This window comes from Podarcis vaucheri, assembly GCF_965113315.1.
Source record: "Podarcis vaucheri genome assembly, chromosome: 6".
Taxonomy (NCBI): Eukaryota; Metazoa; Chordata; class Lepidosauria; order Squamata; family Lacertidae; genus Podarcis; species Podarcis vaucheri.
The window spans coordinates 62807789-62825002 of NC_138764.1; the positions used below are offsets into that span (position 1 = coordinate 62807789).

A 17214-nucleotide genomic window follows, 5' to 3' on the forward strand; every position below is an offset into this window, starting at 1 on the left:
AACTGAATTCCCTGTTACAATCTTCTCTTTCTGTGTCTTTGTTTCAGGCTAATCACTGAGAATTTGTAGAGTAATATGAATATGGTGGTTCCTTTTACCTGTTCTTTTCCTTGTGAAAGGCTCCATTTTTTTCATGGATACAACCATGTAGCAAACCTTAGCTCTAGCCTCTAGCAGACTTTTACAGTACTGAGATGTAATGACTGCTTATGCTAGGATTACTTTTTCTTGATGGCAATGGGATAATAGAATCTAATCTAAGTGGATGTTTGTTGTGGGATGGGTGTTCCTCATGCATGCCCCCCCCCCGCAAGGTCTTCATGGCATCTGTAGCATCCATACCCCACCCCCAAACTTTTAATCTGGATTTACCCTTTCTAGAAAAAATGGTAATTTTAAATATATATAGCTAGTGACCCATTTGCAATTTAAATTCATGGCATGCAGTTCACTAAAAGAATTATATGAAAATGATGTATTGATTATATTTAACTGCGGTTAAACTTGCTAAGATGTATAAAAATTTGTATGATTTATGCTGGAAATGTAAAGATAAAGAAGGTACGTTTTTTCATATGTGGTGGACATGCAAAAGGGTAAAGGGCTTCTGGGAAATGATATATAATGAAATGAAAAAAATCTTTACAAATACATTTGTCAAAAAACCAGAGGCCTTTCTACTAGGAATATTAGGAGATGAAGTGCCAAAGAAGCAAAAGAGCTTATTTATGTTTGCGACCACAGCTGCCAGAATGCTGCTTGCCCAGAAGTGGAAAGACAAGAATGTCCCAATGAAAGAAGAATGGATGACTTAAGATGATAGACTATGCCGAAATGGCTAAATTAACTGGGAAGGTCAGGTACCAAGATGAGGAAAAATTTAATCAAGAATGGATTTTTAAAAATAGATTACTTTAAAGAACACTGTAAAAATGTGGAAACATTAGCAGGATTGTTGTAGCATTTATGAGCTGAAAATAGAATTAGGATATGAAAAAGAATTTGAAATTATGTGGAAAAATAGCTAGATCCAAGGGAAATAAAAGGGGGGAAATGGAAACGGGGGGAGGTCAATCAAGTAAATTTGGATTGAATATGTATGAAAATTATTGTTGTTATAAAAAGAGAAAATAAAATATATAAAAAAGTGACAGGAGAGTCCAAAGACAGCTCCACAACAGTGGTATCTGGCTAGGGATGTCTGATGTCAGGGGATTGAATACTCCTCTGCCAATCCACTTGATCCCGCCAGACACTTCTTGGGGTCCTTACTTCACTTCCCCTAATCTGCTAGGACCCCCCTCCCACTCAAGATCATCCAGGATCATCCAGCACCAACTCCCCAAGCTCTTCTAAATCCTTCTCACGATCTGACCATCCTCTTCATGGCATCTCTATGAAACTCTTGTCAACATTCTTAAGCCCCTACCAGGAAGTATCCTGCATCTCTAACTTTTGGTACTGAAAGGCAGAGGAAGAGGTAGTGCAGTATGTTCTGTCATCTCTCCTAGTAGAGTAACCTAGTTGATCTTTCAGATATTGCAATAAACTTTCTTGTTTTGCTGCTTTTGCTTTCATTCTTTTTTTCTGATCACCACTTGCTTGCTTTTACTCTCCTCGATTCTACTCTGTGATCCTAGATGAAACCCTTCTCTTGAAGGATTTCTTTGCAATTACCTCCTGTTTTCTCTCTCTTCATCTTCTCCTAATAAGGTGGTTTCACTATTTAGCTCCGTTCTTTCTACTATAATTTATTCTTCTGCCTGGTCTCATAATCCTTTCTTTCTCAGCCTTGGCTTACTTCTTACTTCTGGTCTCTTCATTCATATATTAGACAACTTGCACGTTAATGGCGCAGGTCCTGAGCACACTGGTTTTTTAGAAGTCTAGACTTAATGCTCACCCTTTTCCCCCGTTAGGCAATATTCAACACTGATTTTTCCACAATGCTCATTGTCTCTCTTCAGTTGTTAAATTATTGTGCCACCTTTTTTCTTCTTTCTCTCACTCAGCTCCTCAGATTCTTGGTCATTTTTTTGTGATATAAATCAACTGCTGTTTATTTCTGATATTTATGGCATTTGCTTCTTTCCCCCTTTCTTTTTGGAACCTCTCTGCTGCCTTCTTTTTCCTTTATCCCCTGTTTCTTTGAATGGTCTTTCTGTTTGTCTTCATCCAAAAAGACCTTTGGTTCTTTTATTCCTGTTTTGTCTTTTTCCCTTAAAATGGTTTCTAGAGATCTTACCATTACCTATATTTTTGTAATGTTTTGGCAAGCTTTCCCTTAGCACTAACTGATTCTGTTGACAATCATTTAATTTATCTTATTTTCTTTCTTTCTAAACTGGTTGAATATGTTTTCTTTCATTTGTTGGTTTTTCTTTTACCTAACTCTATTTGATCTTCATCAGTTTTTTGTTTGTTCTTACCACTCAACAGAAGCTACTTTTACTTTATTTAATTATCAGTCAAGTGAAGAGTGCTAATAGTCTATTCATCTTGATCTGTCCTTGTTCTTCTTGTTCTGTCCTCTCAATACTTTTGGTCATTCTCTTCATTTTGTCTTATCTATCTAACCATACTTGCCACATTTCCATTAATGGTTCTTTTGTTTCCTTGTCCTCTTCCTCTGTCTACCAATGTTTTTAAATGTTCTATTTTAATCACCTTGCTTTTTATTCTTGTCCATGTCTTATTTTTTGGTTATAATAATCATGTTCATGGTGACAATGTTGTGTTACTTTCTGTCTCTGATCTTCTCTCTTCTTTTGTTAATTTTTCATCTTGTCTTCTTATTTCCTCATGGCTTTCTCATTCTCTGAAGCCAAATCTTTCAAAGAGAATATCATATTTTTCCTCTGGACTCTTCTCTTTCCATTTCTTTATCTATTGATCATGTGATTACTACTTCTTCTCCTCAAGATAGAGATCTTAGGGATCCTTGGGGAAGAAGAGTGGACTATAAATGATTATAAACAAACAAATAAACAAATGTTCTCTTCCAATTCCTTCTTTCCTCTCAGATGTCAACATTAGTCTTGTAATTTTCAGTTGTCAGAAAACAACAATTTTAATAACATTTTCTTGTTAATTGTGCCCATGCTTGGTTCCATTATTTTGTCCCGCTTTACTTATTGTTTTAGTTGATCATTGCTTCAACCTATTGAGTGTATTATTCAGTGTTGGTCATACTCAGAGTAGATAAATTGAAGTCAAGGGGGTTACTCTGATGTAGAATATCAGTTTTTATTCGGGGATCTATTGCCCATCTTATTTTTTCTGCATGCAAATATATCATGTTTCTGAATATATATTTAGCTTCACTTGTTACCTTTTTCCATCTTTGCATTGAAGGTTCTCTTATCTTCAGATACATTCATTTTCTAGCTCTTGCTTATCATTTCCATATTCTTTTACTGATTATTTGCATTCCTCTAATTTTTCATTCCTTGTTAAAACCTACATCCCCATGCCTAGCCCTTTGTCTGTTTGTGCTTTTATCTACAGAACTCTTTACCAGCAAGTTTGTTTCATGTTTATTGATCAGTTTCAATTTTATAATAGTTTTTGTTGTTGTTAGGCTAATAAAGGAAATAAATGGCATAATCATTGCTCTGGGACGCAAGGTGCTTTGTGTATTGAATACTTGTAGCAGGAGGGGCTAAAAGGATAGAATTTAGTCCTTAAAACAGGTATGGGGCATTATACCTCCAACATCTTCCTTCATTAGACAGTGCTTTCCTATACAAATGTTGTGGAGTCTAATATACTCAAATATTAATTTTTGCTAGATCAGTCTCAGTTTCAAGTCTAAGGAAATTTTCCATACAGACTCTAAAGCAAATTTTCATTGTTTGGGCTGCATGATGCCCTCCAATTCCCTATTCCACACCTGAGTTCTTGAGCTTATTGTTGCACTCCATACCAATTTCCAAGCTTTGTGAGATTCCATTTTTTAAATATAATATAATATAATATATAATATAATATAATATAATATAATATGATATGATATATTATTAATTTTTCAAATTTTACATTATAAATTAAACATCTTTTATTATACTATACATTTATTCACTTCTTCCCCTCCCCTCCCAAGCCGTGTGAGATTTCAGGGGTTCCAGATGCTTGCCCAGGGTTGTGTGTTTCCTTTTGGAATTAGGGACAGTGGAGACTGTGGTGTCTTTATGATCTATGGTTTATTTACACATATATACAACCTGAGCCTATAATGGAGGGATTCACCTTATTAACACCCCATTGCCCACAGCCTTGGATTCCAGCAGAAATCAGACATGGCTCTCTCTAGCTTTGCTGCTTTACTTTTAGGTCACATCACTGGTAAACTCTGCTCTCAACTCTGGCTTTTTCTGTTGAGAAGGGGCCCCCGCCCATTTGCTGTCTCACGCCGAGCCCTTTAATCCTCCACCACCTCACCAGGAAGCTAGTTTGGATATTCCGTGGAATTAGAAGGCTTGATTAGCTTTAAACAGTTGCTGGATCAAGGCATCAGAGGAGTATGACCCCCCCCCCAAAAAAAACCCCTTGTAACACTTATAAACAACACTTTACAAGTTTAGTTGTCTGTTACGTGGCATAGAATCTTTCCTTTTATGAAACCTAGACCCCAGCACTAACCATCTAAATAAGGGTGCCAAATAAGCTATCTCTAAAATTGCCCAAGCTGGGGAATTCAAGGAAGGGGGAAAAATTGCCAATCTTTTGTACATGCTGACAAATATGCCCTGTCATGTAAACTAATATCTGCCTCCTTCCAATATTGGCAGCTGCATTCTCTTAAGTGAAAAATGTAGTGTAGAATTATCCTGCATAAACTTCTGAAATATGTCATTAGTCCATTGAAAAGATACTTGGAGATTATGCAACGAAACACCACATAGTATATTTATTATCCATGACAAAATATTCATCTAAAGTGCATTAACCTAACCCCAAATATTAAATTTGAGTGAGGCTCATTGTTCCAAATCACTGGAAAACCTTTATCAACCGATTCAAATTCAGTGTAATTGTTTGATGAATATCTCCTGGAACCAAAATACCTAGCTATGTTAAGACCTCTGGGCACCAACAAAATCACCAGTTAGTATACAAAGTAAGTTGTCTGCAATTGCCCACTGGTATTAATTCAGATTTTGCCCAATTACTTGTATATCCTGAATAGTCTACCCAAGCTATTAATTACTCTTTATTAATTCTGCTTTGGGTGTTTCAGGTCTACTAATGAATAATAATAACACATCCATGTGTAAAGCTAATTTAAATTATACTTGATAATGAACAAAACCACAAATCGCCCTCTTCCAACTGATTGCACATGCAATCAGTGGTTCCAAACATAAATCAGAAGGCAGCCCTATCTGGTAACCTGTTCCAGACCAAATGGTTCTTAAAGAATTTCATTTGTTCTTACTTTCAGTTTAGGAGAGAGGTATAAAATTATAATTCATTTAAACATTTATGAGAAAATCCAAACTTTTCCAAATAACCAGGCAATTAGGTTCTTGAACTGAAGGCACATGCCTGTTTCTACCTATTTCGTGGTAGTAGTGGGGGTGAGCTTTCCTTTTAAATGGATTGAGAGCAAACTACTAGTTTCCATATTGTCAGGTGGTTGGAAAATTGTATGCTGCCTATAAAAAAAAAAATGTTGGCTACCAGTACATATGACTAGCATGTTGACTTTAAAATAATTATGGAGAAGTGTCTCTACTGTGTTGGAATTTGCTGTTTGAAAAGTGGAGCCATGTATACTTCTGTGTCCTAGTTTTGTGTCCCCCCCCCCCCCGCTCATTTTTCTCCCATTCCTGATTGTATGGCCTTCTGTGGGTGAGCTGCATAGTTGTTACAGGGAGACCCCAGTGTGAGACTGTAAGGCCATGTCATTTTCCCCTGTAAATCTTGTAATTTCTTGCTTCAGAGCACAACAAAGTGAGAGAGTCAGCAGGGAGTGAATTAAATTCCCCCATGAGAGCTTGTATGGGGTGGGCCTCTTATATTCTGTCCACCGTTCCCTTGGCTCTCATGCACCATGCTGTGTATCCCCTTAATCGAGCAGCAGGTCTCCTGCGTACCAGCTTGGCTTGGTGCCCTCTTGACATGTTCCGGCACCCGTCACGAGCCGTATTCTTCTTGCACAAGCCACTACCAGGCTTAATAAACTCACACAGACTTTACAGGGTTCCCAAAGCCCATAAAACAGGGGGCTGTCCCTGCTGTCCCCTTGTGAACAAAGCTACTGTTGTGTGGCTAATGCAATTAAAATGGGGTCTATTGGAGACTTCATACAGCTGGCTACAGCATCCCAGTTTCTTCTGGCAAGCTGGCCTTCCGATCATTATGGCACTAGTGTTGTAGTAGAGCTCTTTTCTCTCCTCAATTTGTGTAGGACTCCTCTTGAACTTTGATTGGCTAATTAATTGATTGATTGAACTAATGAAGCATAATTAATTAAAATGGTGAAGCATTGAAAGAGAGATTAGGAAGCAGACGTGTGAAGTGCTGAAAGACTTTCCGAGGGTCGGAGAGTTAGGTGAAATAAGACTCCAGTTTTGTTCCTGATTCTTACTCTGCGTTATAAAGGAACAGTTATCTTCTCTTCTGAGCCTCTATTTCTTCATTTGTCAAATTGTTGGAAGGATTTTACAACAATCCTTGAACTTACCTTTTCAGTTGGGTGTTATTTCTTGTGAGGTCAGTGATATTATAAATCCACACTTTAGTCAGTAAGGACACAGAGCGGAATGGATTCAGTCCACGTCACATGGAAGGTCAGTACAACTGTGCCATGACTAAAACCCAACCCTCTTAAATTGCAGTCAAATCCACCCTTCCTTGGGTCAACTGTCCTTGGGCAAAAATTGCTGCAAAATGGAAGCTTTTAAAGGGAAGGCGCAGGCTGTTCTGTACACATTGGAAGAGGATGAAAGTGCTGTCTGAGCTGTTGCCACAGGTATTTGGAAGCCAGATGGTGCAGCTGAAACTTTAAACCTGTTGAATTTTGAATGGGATTTCATTGCGACTGTTTTCTTTTGTCATTTTGGTTGATGCCTGTATAGTAGGCAAATCCAAGGAAACATCGCTTTCATTTCCGAAGAAGGCAACACACACCACCTTAGATTTATAGAACTATTTATACAGAAATGGACTGTTGATATCTTACTTTTCATGTGTTGACATGTAGACCAGTGAACTTTATTGAAAACACCAAGTCTAAAAATTATTTAGTCTGTGGCATTTTCCATTGTTGCTGCATGCCTTCTCAAATGAACACAATGCAGTTTCAGTGCTTGTTTGTCCTGTAAAGTACATATTTAGGAGCATGTTTCTGAGTTTTATATGACTGACAATTGTATTAGGTTTGTTGATATTGTGGGTGGGTGGAGAAGTTGCTATAAGAGACTTTTAGCACTGTTTGTGTGACTGAGGAAGTGTCTGTAACTTTGTTGCTTTTTAGCCAATAAGCTGCTTCTAAAGACTGTGTTTGCAATCTTGCACTTCTTTTAGCATTTAGTGAAACTGTAATAAAACACCTGGTATCCTTTGGACATCTGTGTGGTGTCTTAATGTAAAGTCAGCTGGGGAAAAAATGGGTGTCTGCCTTAAAGACGCACATATGGTGTGCTTTCAAACCTATAGTGATGCTAACTTTTAAAGTTTACATGCATGGTATATCTGATGTATATGCAGTATGCAACACAGAGCATATTGAAACTTTATAATATTAAAATACATTTTAAAAATTGCTCATGTGTTTTTCATAGCTCTGTGATGAGTATGTTCTTCCTTATAATTGTGCTGAATACTGTCGTAGAAATAAAATTACTTGCAAACATCCCTGCTGTGTTCCCAGATATGGTGTATGCATGAGAGATATTCATGAGATCACTTTGTAACATGTGTGTAGATACTCTTGTTTACAATGTGTGTCCATATGCGTTGCACGTAGCACACATGCATATCTATCTACACTGCAAAACTAGGTTGTGCCCATGTTTAAGTTATGCATCAGTCTCATTCGTAGCTACAACAATACAGTCTCTGTCTTGCATTTACATGCCATGGTGTATGCAATTATATTGCATACCGGTAAGTGTGCACACACTAATTTGATCCATGTGTTGAAAATCAGCTGCTCCTCCAAACAGAGAGAGTACGGTACAGTATGTAAGGTTTAAATGCCTGACGGAAAGTAACTTTGTTCTTTATAGCTGGAAATGTGGAAAATTAACAAGCGGTTCTTTCTCTGGGACACACCCTGCAAGTGCCTCTGCTGACTGGGGAGAGCACAGCCGCCCTTTGGAAGCCAGAGTCTTGATTTACGGCTGCGGTGTTGACAGCTCAGTGGAACCCACATGCTGTTTGCAGCACCGCCAAGCTGGGCTATGACCCGTCGACCTCTACCTCCGTGCTCCCCCCTCCTGTCTCTATGCTGTAATAAAAACCTGTCTTGCAGGCAGGGCTACAATGACTTTGTTGTTCAGAAATGTACCAATTTTTTAAAAAAATAATTCTTCTCAAAGCAAAAATAAGAAACGTATGAGGAAGTGGGGCTTTGGGAGCAGCCGCTTTTGGTACCACAGGATTGTTTGTGTTAGGGGTTATTCTCTGCTTGCAGTCTGCTCTTGGCTCCTGAATGAAACCCCTCTCCTCTGCTCTTTGCAAGCATAGGCTTTTTCCCTCTGCGGTATGGCTGCTGTGATGTGACATATTAGAGTGCACTTCCCTCCCATGCCTGTGTGTTCTTTTTTAAAGTACCATGCCTTCATGCACACCTTTCTATTTTCCACTTCTTCAGCTCTCCACCCTCTGCTTGCCAGTCATGGTTTGTTGTTGAGCTTACCAGGCTAGCCATTGCCTGTGATCACGCACAGGAATGCCATCAGCTCCTGAAGAGATATATCAGTGGCCTGAAGAAGGGGGAGAAGTCCTTTCCCCATCTTCACTGGGGATACTTAAAGTCCTGTGTGTCTTGAAGGAAGACAGAAGTGAGGAAGCACAGGCCAGAGAGCCCATTCCAGCAGCTCCTGAATGAACCATTAGTCTGCCTGAGAGAATTCTGTTGTGTATTATGTACAACTGGTTTCTTTTTGTAGTGGGTGTTTTTTAGTAGTTTTAAATTTTGGATTATGTGTTGGGAGTCTTGGCTGAAACATGGTATCTTAATAGAACAAGTAAGTAAAAAATACCCATAGTTCTATATGTAGTGACTACTTAATTTGTTATACAAATTTTATTCCCAGCTGCCTAGAATATTTGAATCTGGCAGGATTTTTAACAATCTGTATCCAGAATGTCATTCTTGAAGGTATATTGGCCCATCTAGACCAATCTGTGTACAGTCATAATCTATGCTTGTATTTGAGACTTGAAAGACCAAGGTGGAGTGGGGTAAATCTAAATTGAGTTAGGTCAATGGATGCCTATTCCTTTTGACTGTTGCCAAAAGACTATTGATCCCATCCTCTCCATCCTAAAAACAATATGCAGCTACTTGACGCTGCACTATCTCTGTGTTGCTATGAGATTGGAGTGGGATATGGACACAGAGAAAATCAGATCAAGAAAATAAATTTCATTCCCTTGGATCTATCTTCTTAAATGTTATTTCCTTATTAATATGGCTCTTATGTTGGAGTTCCAGTAGTCTCCCATGCTGATAGCTGGTGAGGACTATTTCTGTTTTAGCTTAGTCTTCCAGCATCCTGGATCATTCTTTGGTCTCTGATCTTTCTGGTAATGTGAACCTTCACAATGGTGGAAGAGAAATGCCTGACTTCAAGGAGGTCCTACTATTTGTGGTCTTTCTGTGCCAGTGTTGCATGCTTAATACAAACTACTTTGGCAAGTAATATTTGATCTGCTGTCTTGAGTATGTGAGTAGTTATTTTTCAAATTTGATGGCAAGTTTGCATTGGAAAGAATATAAAAAGAGACTCCACTTTTTAAATCTTCATCCTGTACTATATATCTTTCCCTCCAGGCTCTTCAGGTAGCACGGCAGTTCCTTCTGCAACAGGCAACAGGGCTGACTTCTCCCAGCAGCAATGAAAATAAGCAGCCAGCAGTCCAGGTGAGAGGATAAGAGCTTTCTGGCAAAAAGTGCCTCTGAAAAGCTATGCTTCCTGATGTGATTTTAAAAAACTCACTGCTGATCCTCTGAATTACAAACTTTTGGTTCTTAAATACTATAGTATTAAGATATATTAGTATTCCTTATATACCTAATGTTACTGTGGTCTTTGGAGGTATTGCACTATGGTTGTTTCCATTACACAGATGATAATTTAATTTTTGTTCCATGTTCCAAGCTGGTATTTACCTAGTAGGCCACCTTCCATGTCAGTTGATTGATGAGGTTGTCACTCCTGAATACATTCTTGGTGTGTATATATATATATATATATTAATTGTGGCACCCATACTAAATTTTACATTGCCAAAGCAAGCCAAACAACTATTTAAAGATGTCATTCAAGGTCATATGGCTTAAATACCATTTATAGAACTTTGTACTTGTTGAGTACTTCTGGAGAATTGCGCTGAAATTATTTAATTCATTGAGAGTTAATATCGGAGGAAGGCAGAAACATCTGGATTGTATTCTATGCTTCTATGAACTTGAAGTGAGAGTAGCATCTGTATTCTTGTAGATTAACTTCTGTGAATTACCCTGAGATCTTATGATGAAGGACAGTAAATACATACATACATACATACATACATACATACATACATACATACTTTTGACTGATAGAGCCATTTGGGCAGAACTTGGTTAAGACACCTGTGTGTTTGATTCCCATTATGGATATAATGTTTAAAGTGGCTCAGAGCAGTGAGTTGGATTCTGATATGTGGAAGCAGATGTGTTATTGGAAGCTTTTTTTAGGTTTTGAGGCTGGAGGAGAGTGTACTGAGAAAAGCGTCAGAGTTGCTGGATGCCATAGTGCTTTGGGGTAGCAAGAACCTATGGCAGCATTCCCAGGTTCTACAAAGAATGTTAAACAATAAGGTGTAGACGAGCTTGCCAATATTCTGCATTAGTATGTGATATGGCACGGTTGGGCTTTGAGCCTTTTTCTTTAAGGACTGGATTCACACAGCCACATGGGCCACATGTACTCCATTTTCAGGTGAGGTTGCACTGTTTCATGACAGACTGGCAATCTGTAGCACTTGTCACCAGCACAGAGTGCAGTTTTGCTCCTACTGTTCAACCCACTTTAGTAACAGAACGGTAGCATGCCAAAACATGATCTAGGCTCATCTTTGAACCACTAGTTGATTAGGCTCAGAAGGAAATTGGCCACTGCCTATTGCTCCTGTGGATTTGTTTATTTGGGACACTTCACATTTGAGATGTTGCCATGTCAGTGAGATGCCATAAATGGTGGCAGTGTTTATGGAAATCTTGCTATAAAGTTGCTATAAAGGGAATAGTTAAAGAAAGTCTGGAATTAACTGCTTTCCTTTTGACAACAGTGAGGCAAATAATAGCTGCTAATTGGAAATCTCCTAAACCCCTATATATTCTGTAGTGGCATGAAAAGGGAATAAACCTCTTACTACTAACTTTCTTATTTATAAAAGAAGCAAGGAGGGCTGTGCTCCCAGTAAACTCACAGAACAATTGAGTTTATAATTTTAAATTCACAAAATATTCATGCTTTATTTTCATTTGTTTAATTGTAATAACAGGTTTGCCTCATAATTAACCAGGCTGCTGAGCAATATATACTGATCAATTGTTACTTTATGCTTAATTTCCCTCATACTCTTTTCTTATTTTCTTTCTTCTTTTAATTTAAATATGTTTTGACTTTTTAATGTTTTATAAACAAGATCTGTTTAGTTATCTTTTACTATGTGTATCTTATCAATCTAAATAGAAAATAAAGACATAGCCAAATGGGTTAATCAACCCTGTCTTTGCTTGCCCACCCACTTCCTTGCTATCTTCATCCTTTCGGACTGTCATATCTGTCCACCATTTTATTTGATCTCACTCTAAGTTTACATCCCTTCCCCTATTGAATCCTATTTAGCTAAAGCATATCCCTGTGACCATGTTAGTGAAGTCTCCATATCAGAGCATATACTTTGCATGCATAAGATCCTGCGCTCAGCCCCCGCCATCTTCAGCTAAATGATCTTGGATAGCAAGAGAGAGTTCTACTTAAGACCATGACTTGAGCTAATAATGACCTGACAATTCTGAGTTAGATGATCCTATCTGTTATAATTCCATCCTAGACTATTTCATCTTAACTATTTCTTCGTGATTTCAATTGGAGAGTGAGAAGCTAAATGATTTTTTAAATAGACCACCGATGTCATAACTTATCCAGTTCTGACACAACTGCCATTCACTCTGTAATTACCTGATTTCATACTGGTCAGTGAATTTGGGTGCATGTGTCCCCCAGATGAAAGGTCATACACTCACCATAATCAGTGCATTCTTGGATTCTGTGTAGCCCCATAAATGAGAGTGTGCTAGCACAATACCACAGGCATTAATTTATTGAAAGCTCAGGAAGACCAGGAGTAATGGCTCCCTTGCCCATCCTCAATAACGGATCATAAATGAAGTTAGCAGGCACCGTCACTACTTTCTGCTCAGTCCCATTCCCTAACCATTGCAGAGAGGTCCTATAAGACAAGTAAAAATAGTCATGATCCTCTGGATATTTTCATAGTGTTTGGATGGAGGGTGAGATGTGTGACTGCACATGATACCTATTTTTTAAAATAACAGGTGAGCAATTATTTGTTTTTTACTCATGGATTCTGTGCAACCCCTCATAGGGGAGAATATTTTGTTCTTTCATTGTAAAGAGGAAATGGGCAGCAATGCTGGGAGATCTCATTCAGGGCAGGAATCGTGAAGGCTGCTTCATGTCCAGTTTGTACTGCTTAGCAAAAGTCAAACCTGTGGACCAGGTTGCTGCCCTGTGGATCTTAGTGATGGCTATGCCTCTTGACAGCTGTAGAGTCATCATGAAGCTATTGGAGTGTGCAAAAAACAGATCTGGACAATTAACGTTCTGCATCTCATGGCAGTGTGAAATTGTCTTGACAATCCAGTGAGAGAGACAGTGAGCCGATATGGGATATCCATTTAGAAGGGCCTCCATACCACGCAAAGAGAGAACTAGATGTTTCCCCCCCAAAAAAACCCAAACAAACAGACAAACCCTGTCCAGTGTAGATGGCCAGAGCATGACAGAGATCTGAGGAATGCTACAACTACCTGCCATCTGCAGACAGAGTAGAAGAATACACAGGTGAAACTAGCCATTGGAAGGTGTGGAAGTCAGATGCTACCTTATGTTTTAAGTTGTGTTCTTAAAGGGGGTCCAAACATAGCAGCTACCTTGCTAAGATGTCAAGTTGGTGTAAGAGCAACAAGGATGGTGTAGGATAGCCAAGAGAGCTGGCAAGTTACCAAGGGTTGAGATGGTGTCTTCATGAGTGAAGTAATTTTAAAAGAGATTCAGTTGTGAAGCACAAGGAGGAAGAGACGGAAGCATGTTGGCTGAACCTTGTTAGAGTCATTAAAAAGAGACATTCCACTGGATGGCAAAAAGCTGATTTTGCAGCCATGTGGACTTTAATATTTGACCAAGTAAGGCCAAAGCCTTTCAGTGAAAGGAAACAGGTGAGGGCTTGAGTCAGCATAGCTGAGTCCGTGGCAACATAATTAATCGTGAAGTGCTTCCAGTTAATAGATTAAAAAAATGATGTGTTAGCCTAGTATGGGGGCCGTAGGAGCCAGACACACAGATGGTGGTTGGGGTGTGGGAATCTGACCCTTTTGCCTGAATACCTAGTCTGGGATAATGGAAAATGACGCTGTGTAGTCTTTGGTCATTTGTAGAAATGTTGAAAACTACAAGGTGGGCAGGGTGGCCTTAGAAGAATACATGGCTTTTGATCAATGAAACCTTCTCAGAAGTGGAACATTGACCATCAAATATATATCTTTGCAAGCCCTTCCCCCTCACAATATAATGCTCAAAACATGACCTGCAGATTATTGTTCATTCTGTGTGATTCAGAAAGATGTTGGATTCACTCAAAGATCTTTTGTTGCTCCGTGTCTCTCTTCCACTCTTCTTCAAAACATTTCCTATCATGCTTGGCATTATGTTGTCACGTTGTGCTCTGCCCCTCTCCGATAAATGACAGCCAATGATATGACACAAGGGCAATGCATAGCATGATGACATCACATCACACATTGTGTTAATGTAGACACTATGAGGAAGAGGGTGAGAGAGACGTGGAGAGGCAGCAGTTCTGTGCTGCTTGTAACACCTAGTTACACTCTGAAAAAGTTACACCCGAAGCACAAAGCCCGCTCTTCAGATGCAAAGCTATAAAAGTGTCCTGCTTTCAGCTTTGAATGTCCCTAGAGATGTTGCCAAGATGGAGGTCATTGAACATGTACATGCCATTGAGGGCAGCAGGTTTGGGACATGAAAGGGCTTGCAAAATGAGCATAAATTCAGGTCTAAAGGAGGAACAGCAAGAGAAGGGGGGGAAGCCCAAGTGAATGGAAAGTGACAATTTTAAATAGCTGTGTGGAGGGGCTCTCCCTTCAGGCTAATTAAATTTATCGGCGAACAGCAGGTTACCTTATTAGAGCCACGTGGGTTTAATTAACAAAGGAAAGTAATTAGTATGTGCTCTCCTGGAGCTGAAGGTCCCGCCTATACCAAACTGAACTGCCTCCACAGTTTGCTGGAAATGGAGGAAACCCAGTGGATGAGAGTATGGAGATGGGGGAGGCTGCCTTCTGCTTTTCTGGACACCCCAGGGAGCCAAATCTATGCAGTGGTCTCAGCACTGTTTGTTCTCATTTTCTTTCTGTTGAAATATGTCTGGAATAAAGCAAGGGGATTATATTGCTTGTTGTGTTCCCCTCTCACTTATTCTATTTAGTTTGGAACCACATACCTGCAGTTTGATCTTGAGTGTTTAAGCTCTCCTCATCTAGGTCTGTTGCATTTATTTTTTCACTTGGCTGCCTATTTCTAAACCTATCAAATCGAATTGGTATAGGCTCACTTACCTTCAAGGCACCATTGTTGGCACTGAAGGCAATAAGACTTCATCTGATGTCCAGCACCCCTATTCATGTCTTAAAATATTGTTGAAGATGTTAATCTTCAGAACAGCCAGATGGGACTAGGATTAGCAAAACTAAAGCCATTTTGGGGGATTTTACCAGTTTAATGTGTCGGTTTCGGCATCTCTAACCATTACAGTGCAATGAAGGTTAGGGTCTTTTGGACTCTTCTCCACCCCAATTTTCCAAACCTGATCAATGAAAAATAACATTGGAACCAGTTCTAAGCTTTCACAGTATCCATTCCACAAAATAGCTTTGCTTATATGTTCTGATCTCTCTCCATCAGGAGTGCCTGTAAGTTCCTGGCAATATATTAGGTGACTTTACTTTATTCCAAGAAGTTTTAAATGGAGCCCTGCTGGGAGTTTTCCACTGACTTCATTGTTTTTTCAACAAGCTTTGGATTAGGCCCAAGCACCTCCTATATTGGAACAGTGGCTATGGAAGACCATTACTTGAAATGCAGTAAATTTAGAAAAGGCAGATGGCTATAGGGGAAAATCCTATATTGGCAGGGAGACTGTCTTTATGCCCTAATGGGTCTTTTCCAGTCTTGAAAATGCACTATAAAAATGCCATCTCTTAAGGGAGTTTGTGGGATATGATGGAATCCAGACCTGGCCTGAAATATTTTTCCTTCTCTTCTAAACCACCACCTCCTCCTCTTTCCCTCGAGCCTCTATAACACCTGCCCTGAAAGGAGTAGCCCTTCTGTGAAGGTACCAGACGGGCCGCCATCTCCATTAATGAGTTTAACTGAAAGTGAAGAAGGCAAAATCACTGCTGATATTAACAGCAATAATTCATCAGGGCTTCTTTCGAGCCAACAGCCAGCTTTTTCCAATAGCTTTTTCAGGAAGGAAATGCAGTCACTGAATGGAAAATATCTTGAAAGAACAAAGGCAGTAAGGGTGAAGTCAGATTCCTGTAATCTGTGAGTGTCTCCTCTTTTTTTTTAGTGTATGTGTTTATATATATTTGTGTGTGTGTGTGCACGCGTGCACACACACACACGTGTGCAAATACACACAGAGAGAGACACATGCCCATCTTTTGGAATTTTTCTCTTATTGTTTTTCTCCCCCTGCTGTTTCTTTTCCTGGTAACTATGAAGTGTGTGTATGTGTTGTGTAGCTGTGTCTCTCTAACCTAGTCTCATTCTGTCGTTGCCTGTTTATCTTCCCTTTCACCCTCACTCATTCATGGTCTGTTTTCTCTCTCACACTTTGTTTTTCAATCTCCTTTCTCTCCCCCTTCCTAGTCCACCCTTTCCCAGCCTCCCCTCTGTCTGTCCTGCTGGCTTTCTCAGAGTTAACAGAGCCTGACGTCCTGTCTCCCTCCCCACCTTTTGTGTTGCAAAAGAACTTGTGAAAGTTGTAGACATGAGTCAGGAATAGCTCATAACTCAGCAACCTCTCTCCCCTCCTCATGCCCCGCATTACAACTGGAGGAGGATCTGAATGAGGGGAGATACAGGATTAAGCAGACTCACTTTGAAAGGAAGTTTATCTAACAGTGGAATGGTGTGGATGAGATTGACCAGGAGAGTTTCTCCAGGCGGGATGGGGGGTGGGGTGCAGATGTAGAGAATATGGGTGAGAATGAAGAATGTATATAGCAAGATTCCTGGGCCAAGGTCTGGGCTTGGTGATGGGGTACGCCGAGGTGATTGTAAAATATGTGTCAAAGTAATCTGAATTTGTAGTTCCACACGAGCCCCGCTATGGCAAAGTTGAAGTGGAGCAGGAATGCTTCCCTGCCTTTAGGGGAAGCAAAAACCACATACTTCACTTTTTTCCCACTCGCTTGCCAGGGCTGCAGTGGCTGCCTCCCAACCTTTCTCCCTACCCACATAAAGAAAGAAAGCAGAGCGCTTCCCTCAGTCTAGTAGCCTCTGAACTGAGCTGAAAGGATTTTCTGTTTGTTTGCTTTACAAGGAGGGTATAAGGGACTGAAACTAAACAAATTGCACAGCTAGGTACAGAAAGGAAAGCAGCAATTTCCAAGTTTGGAGTGAAAGTGTAACCATATCCTGGACTGGCAGTGAACTG

At 39.6% G+C, this 17214-nt stretch overlaps 1 protein-coding gene across 6 annotated transcripts in view; it reads left to right on the plus strand.

The window, feature by feature from the left end:
* FOXP4 (forkhead box P4) overlaps window positions 1–17214 on the plus strand; it is a 160803-nt gene that overhangs the window by 57077 nt on the left and 86512 nt on the right. For all 6 annotated transcript variants that reach the window (XM_082226855.1, XM_082226856.1, XM_082226853.1 and 3 more), the window contains one exon: window positions 10007–10096. In XM_082226855.1, the coding sequence (XP_082082981.1) occupies window positions 10007–10096 (90 nt within the window). The remainder of the gene's footprint in view (window positions 1–10006; window positions 10097–17214) is intronic.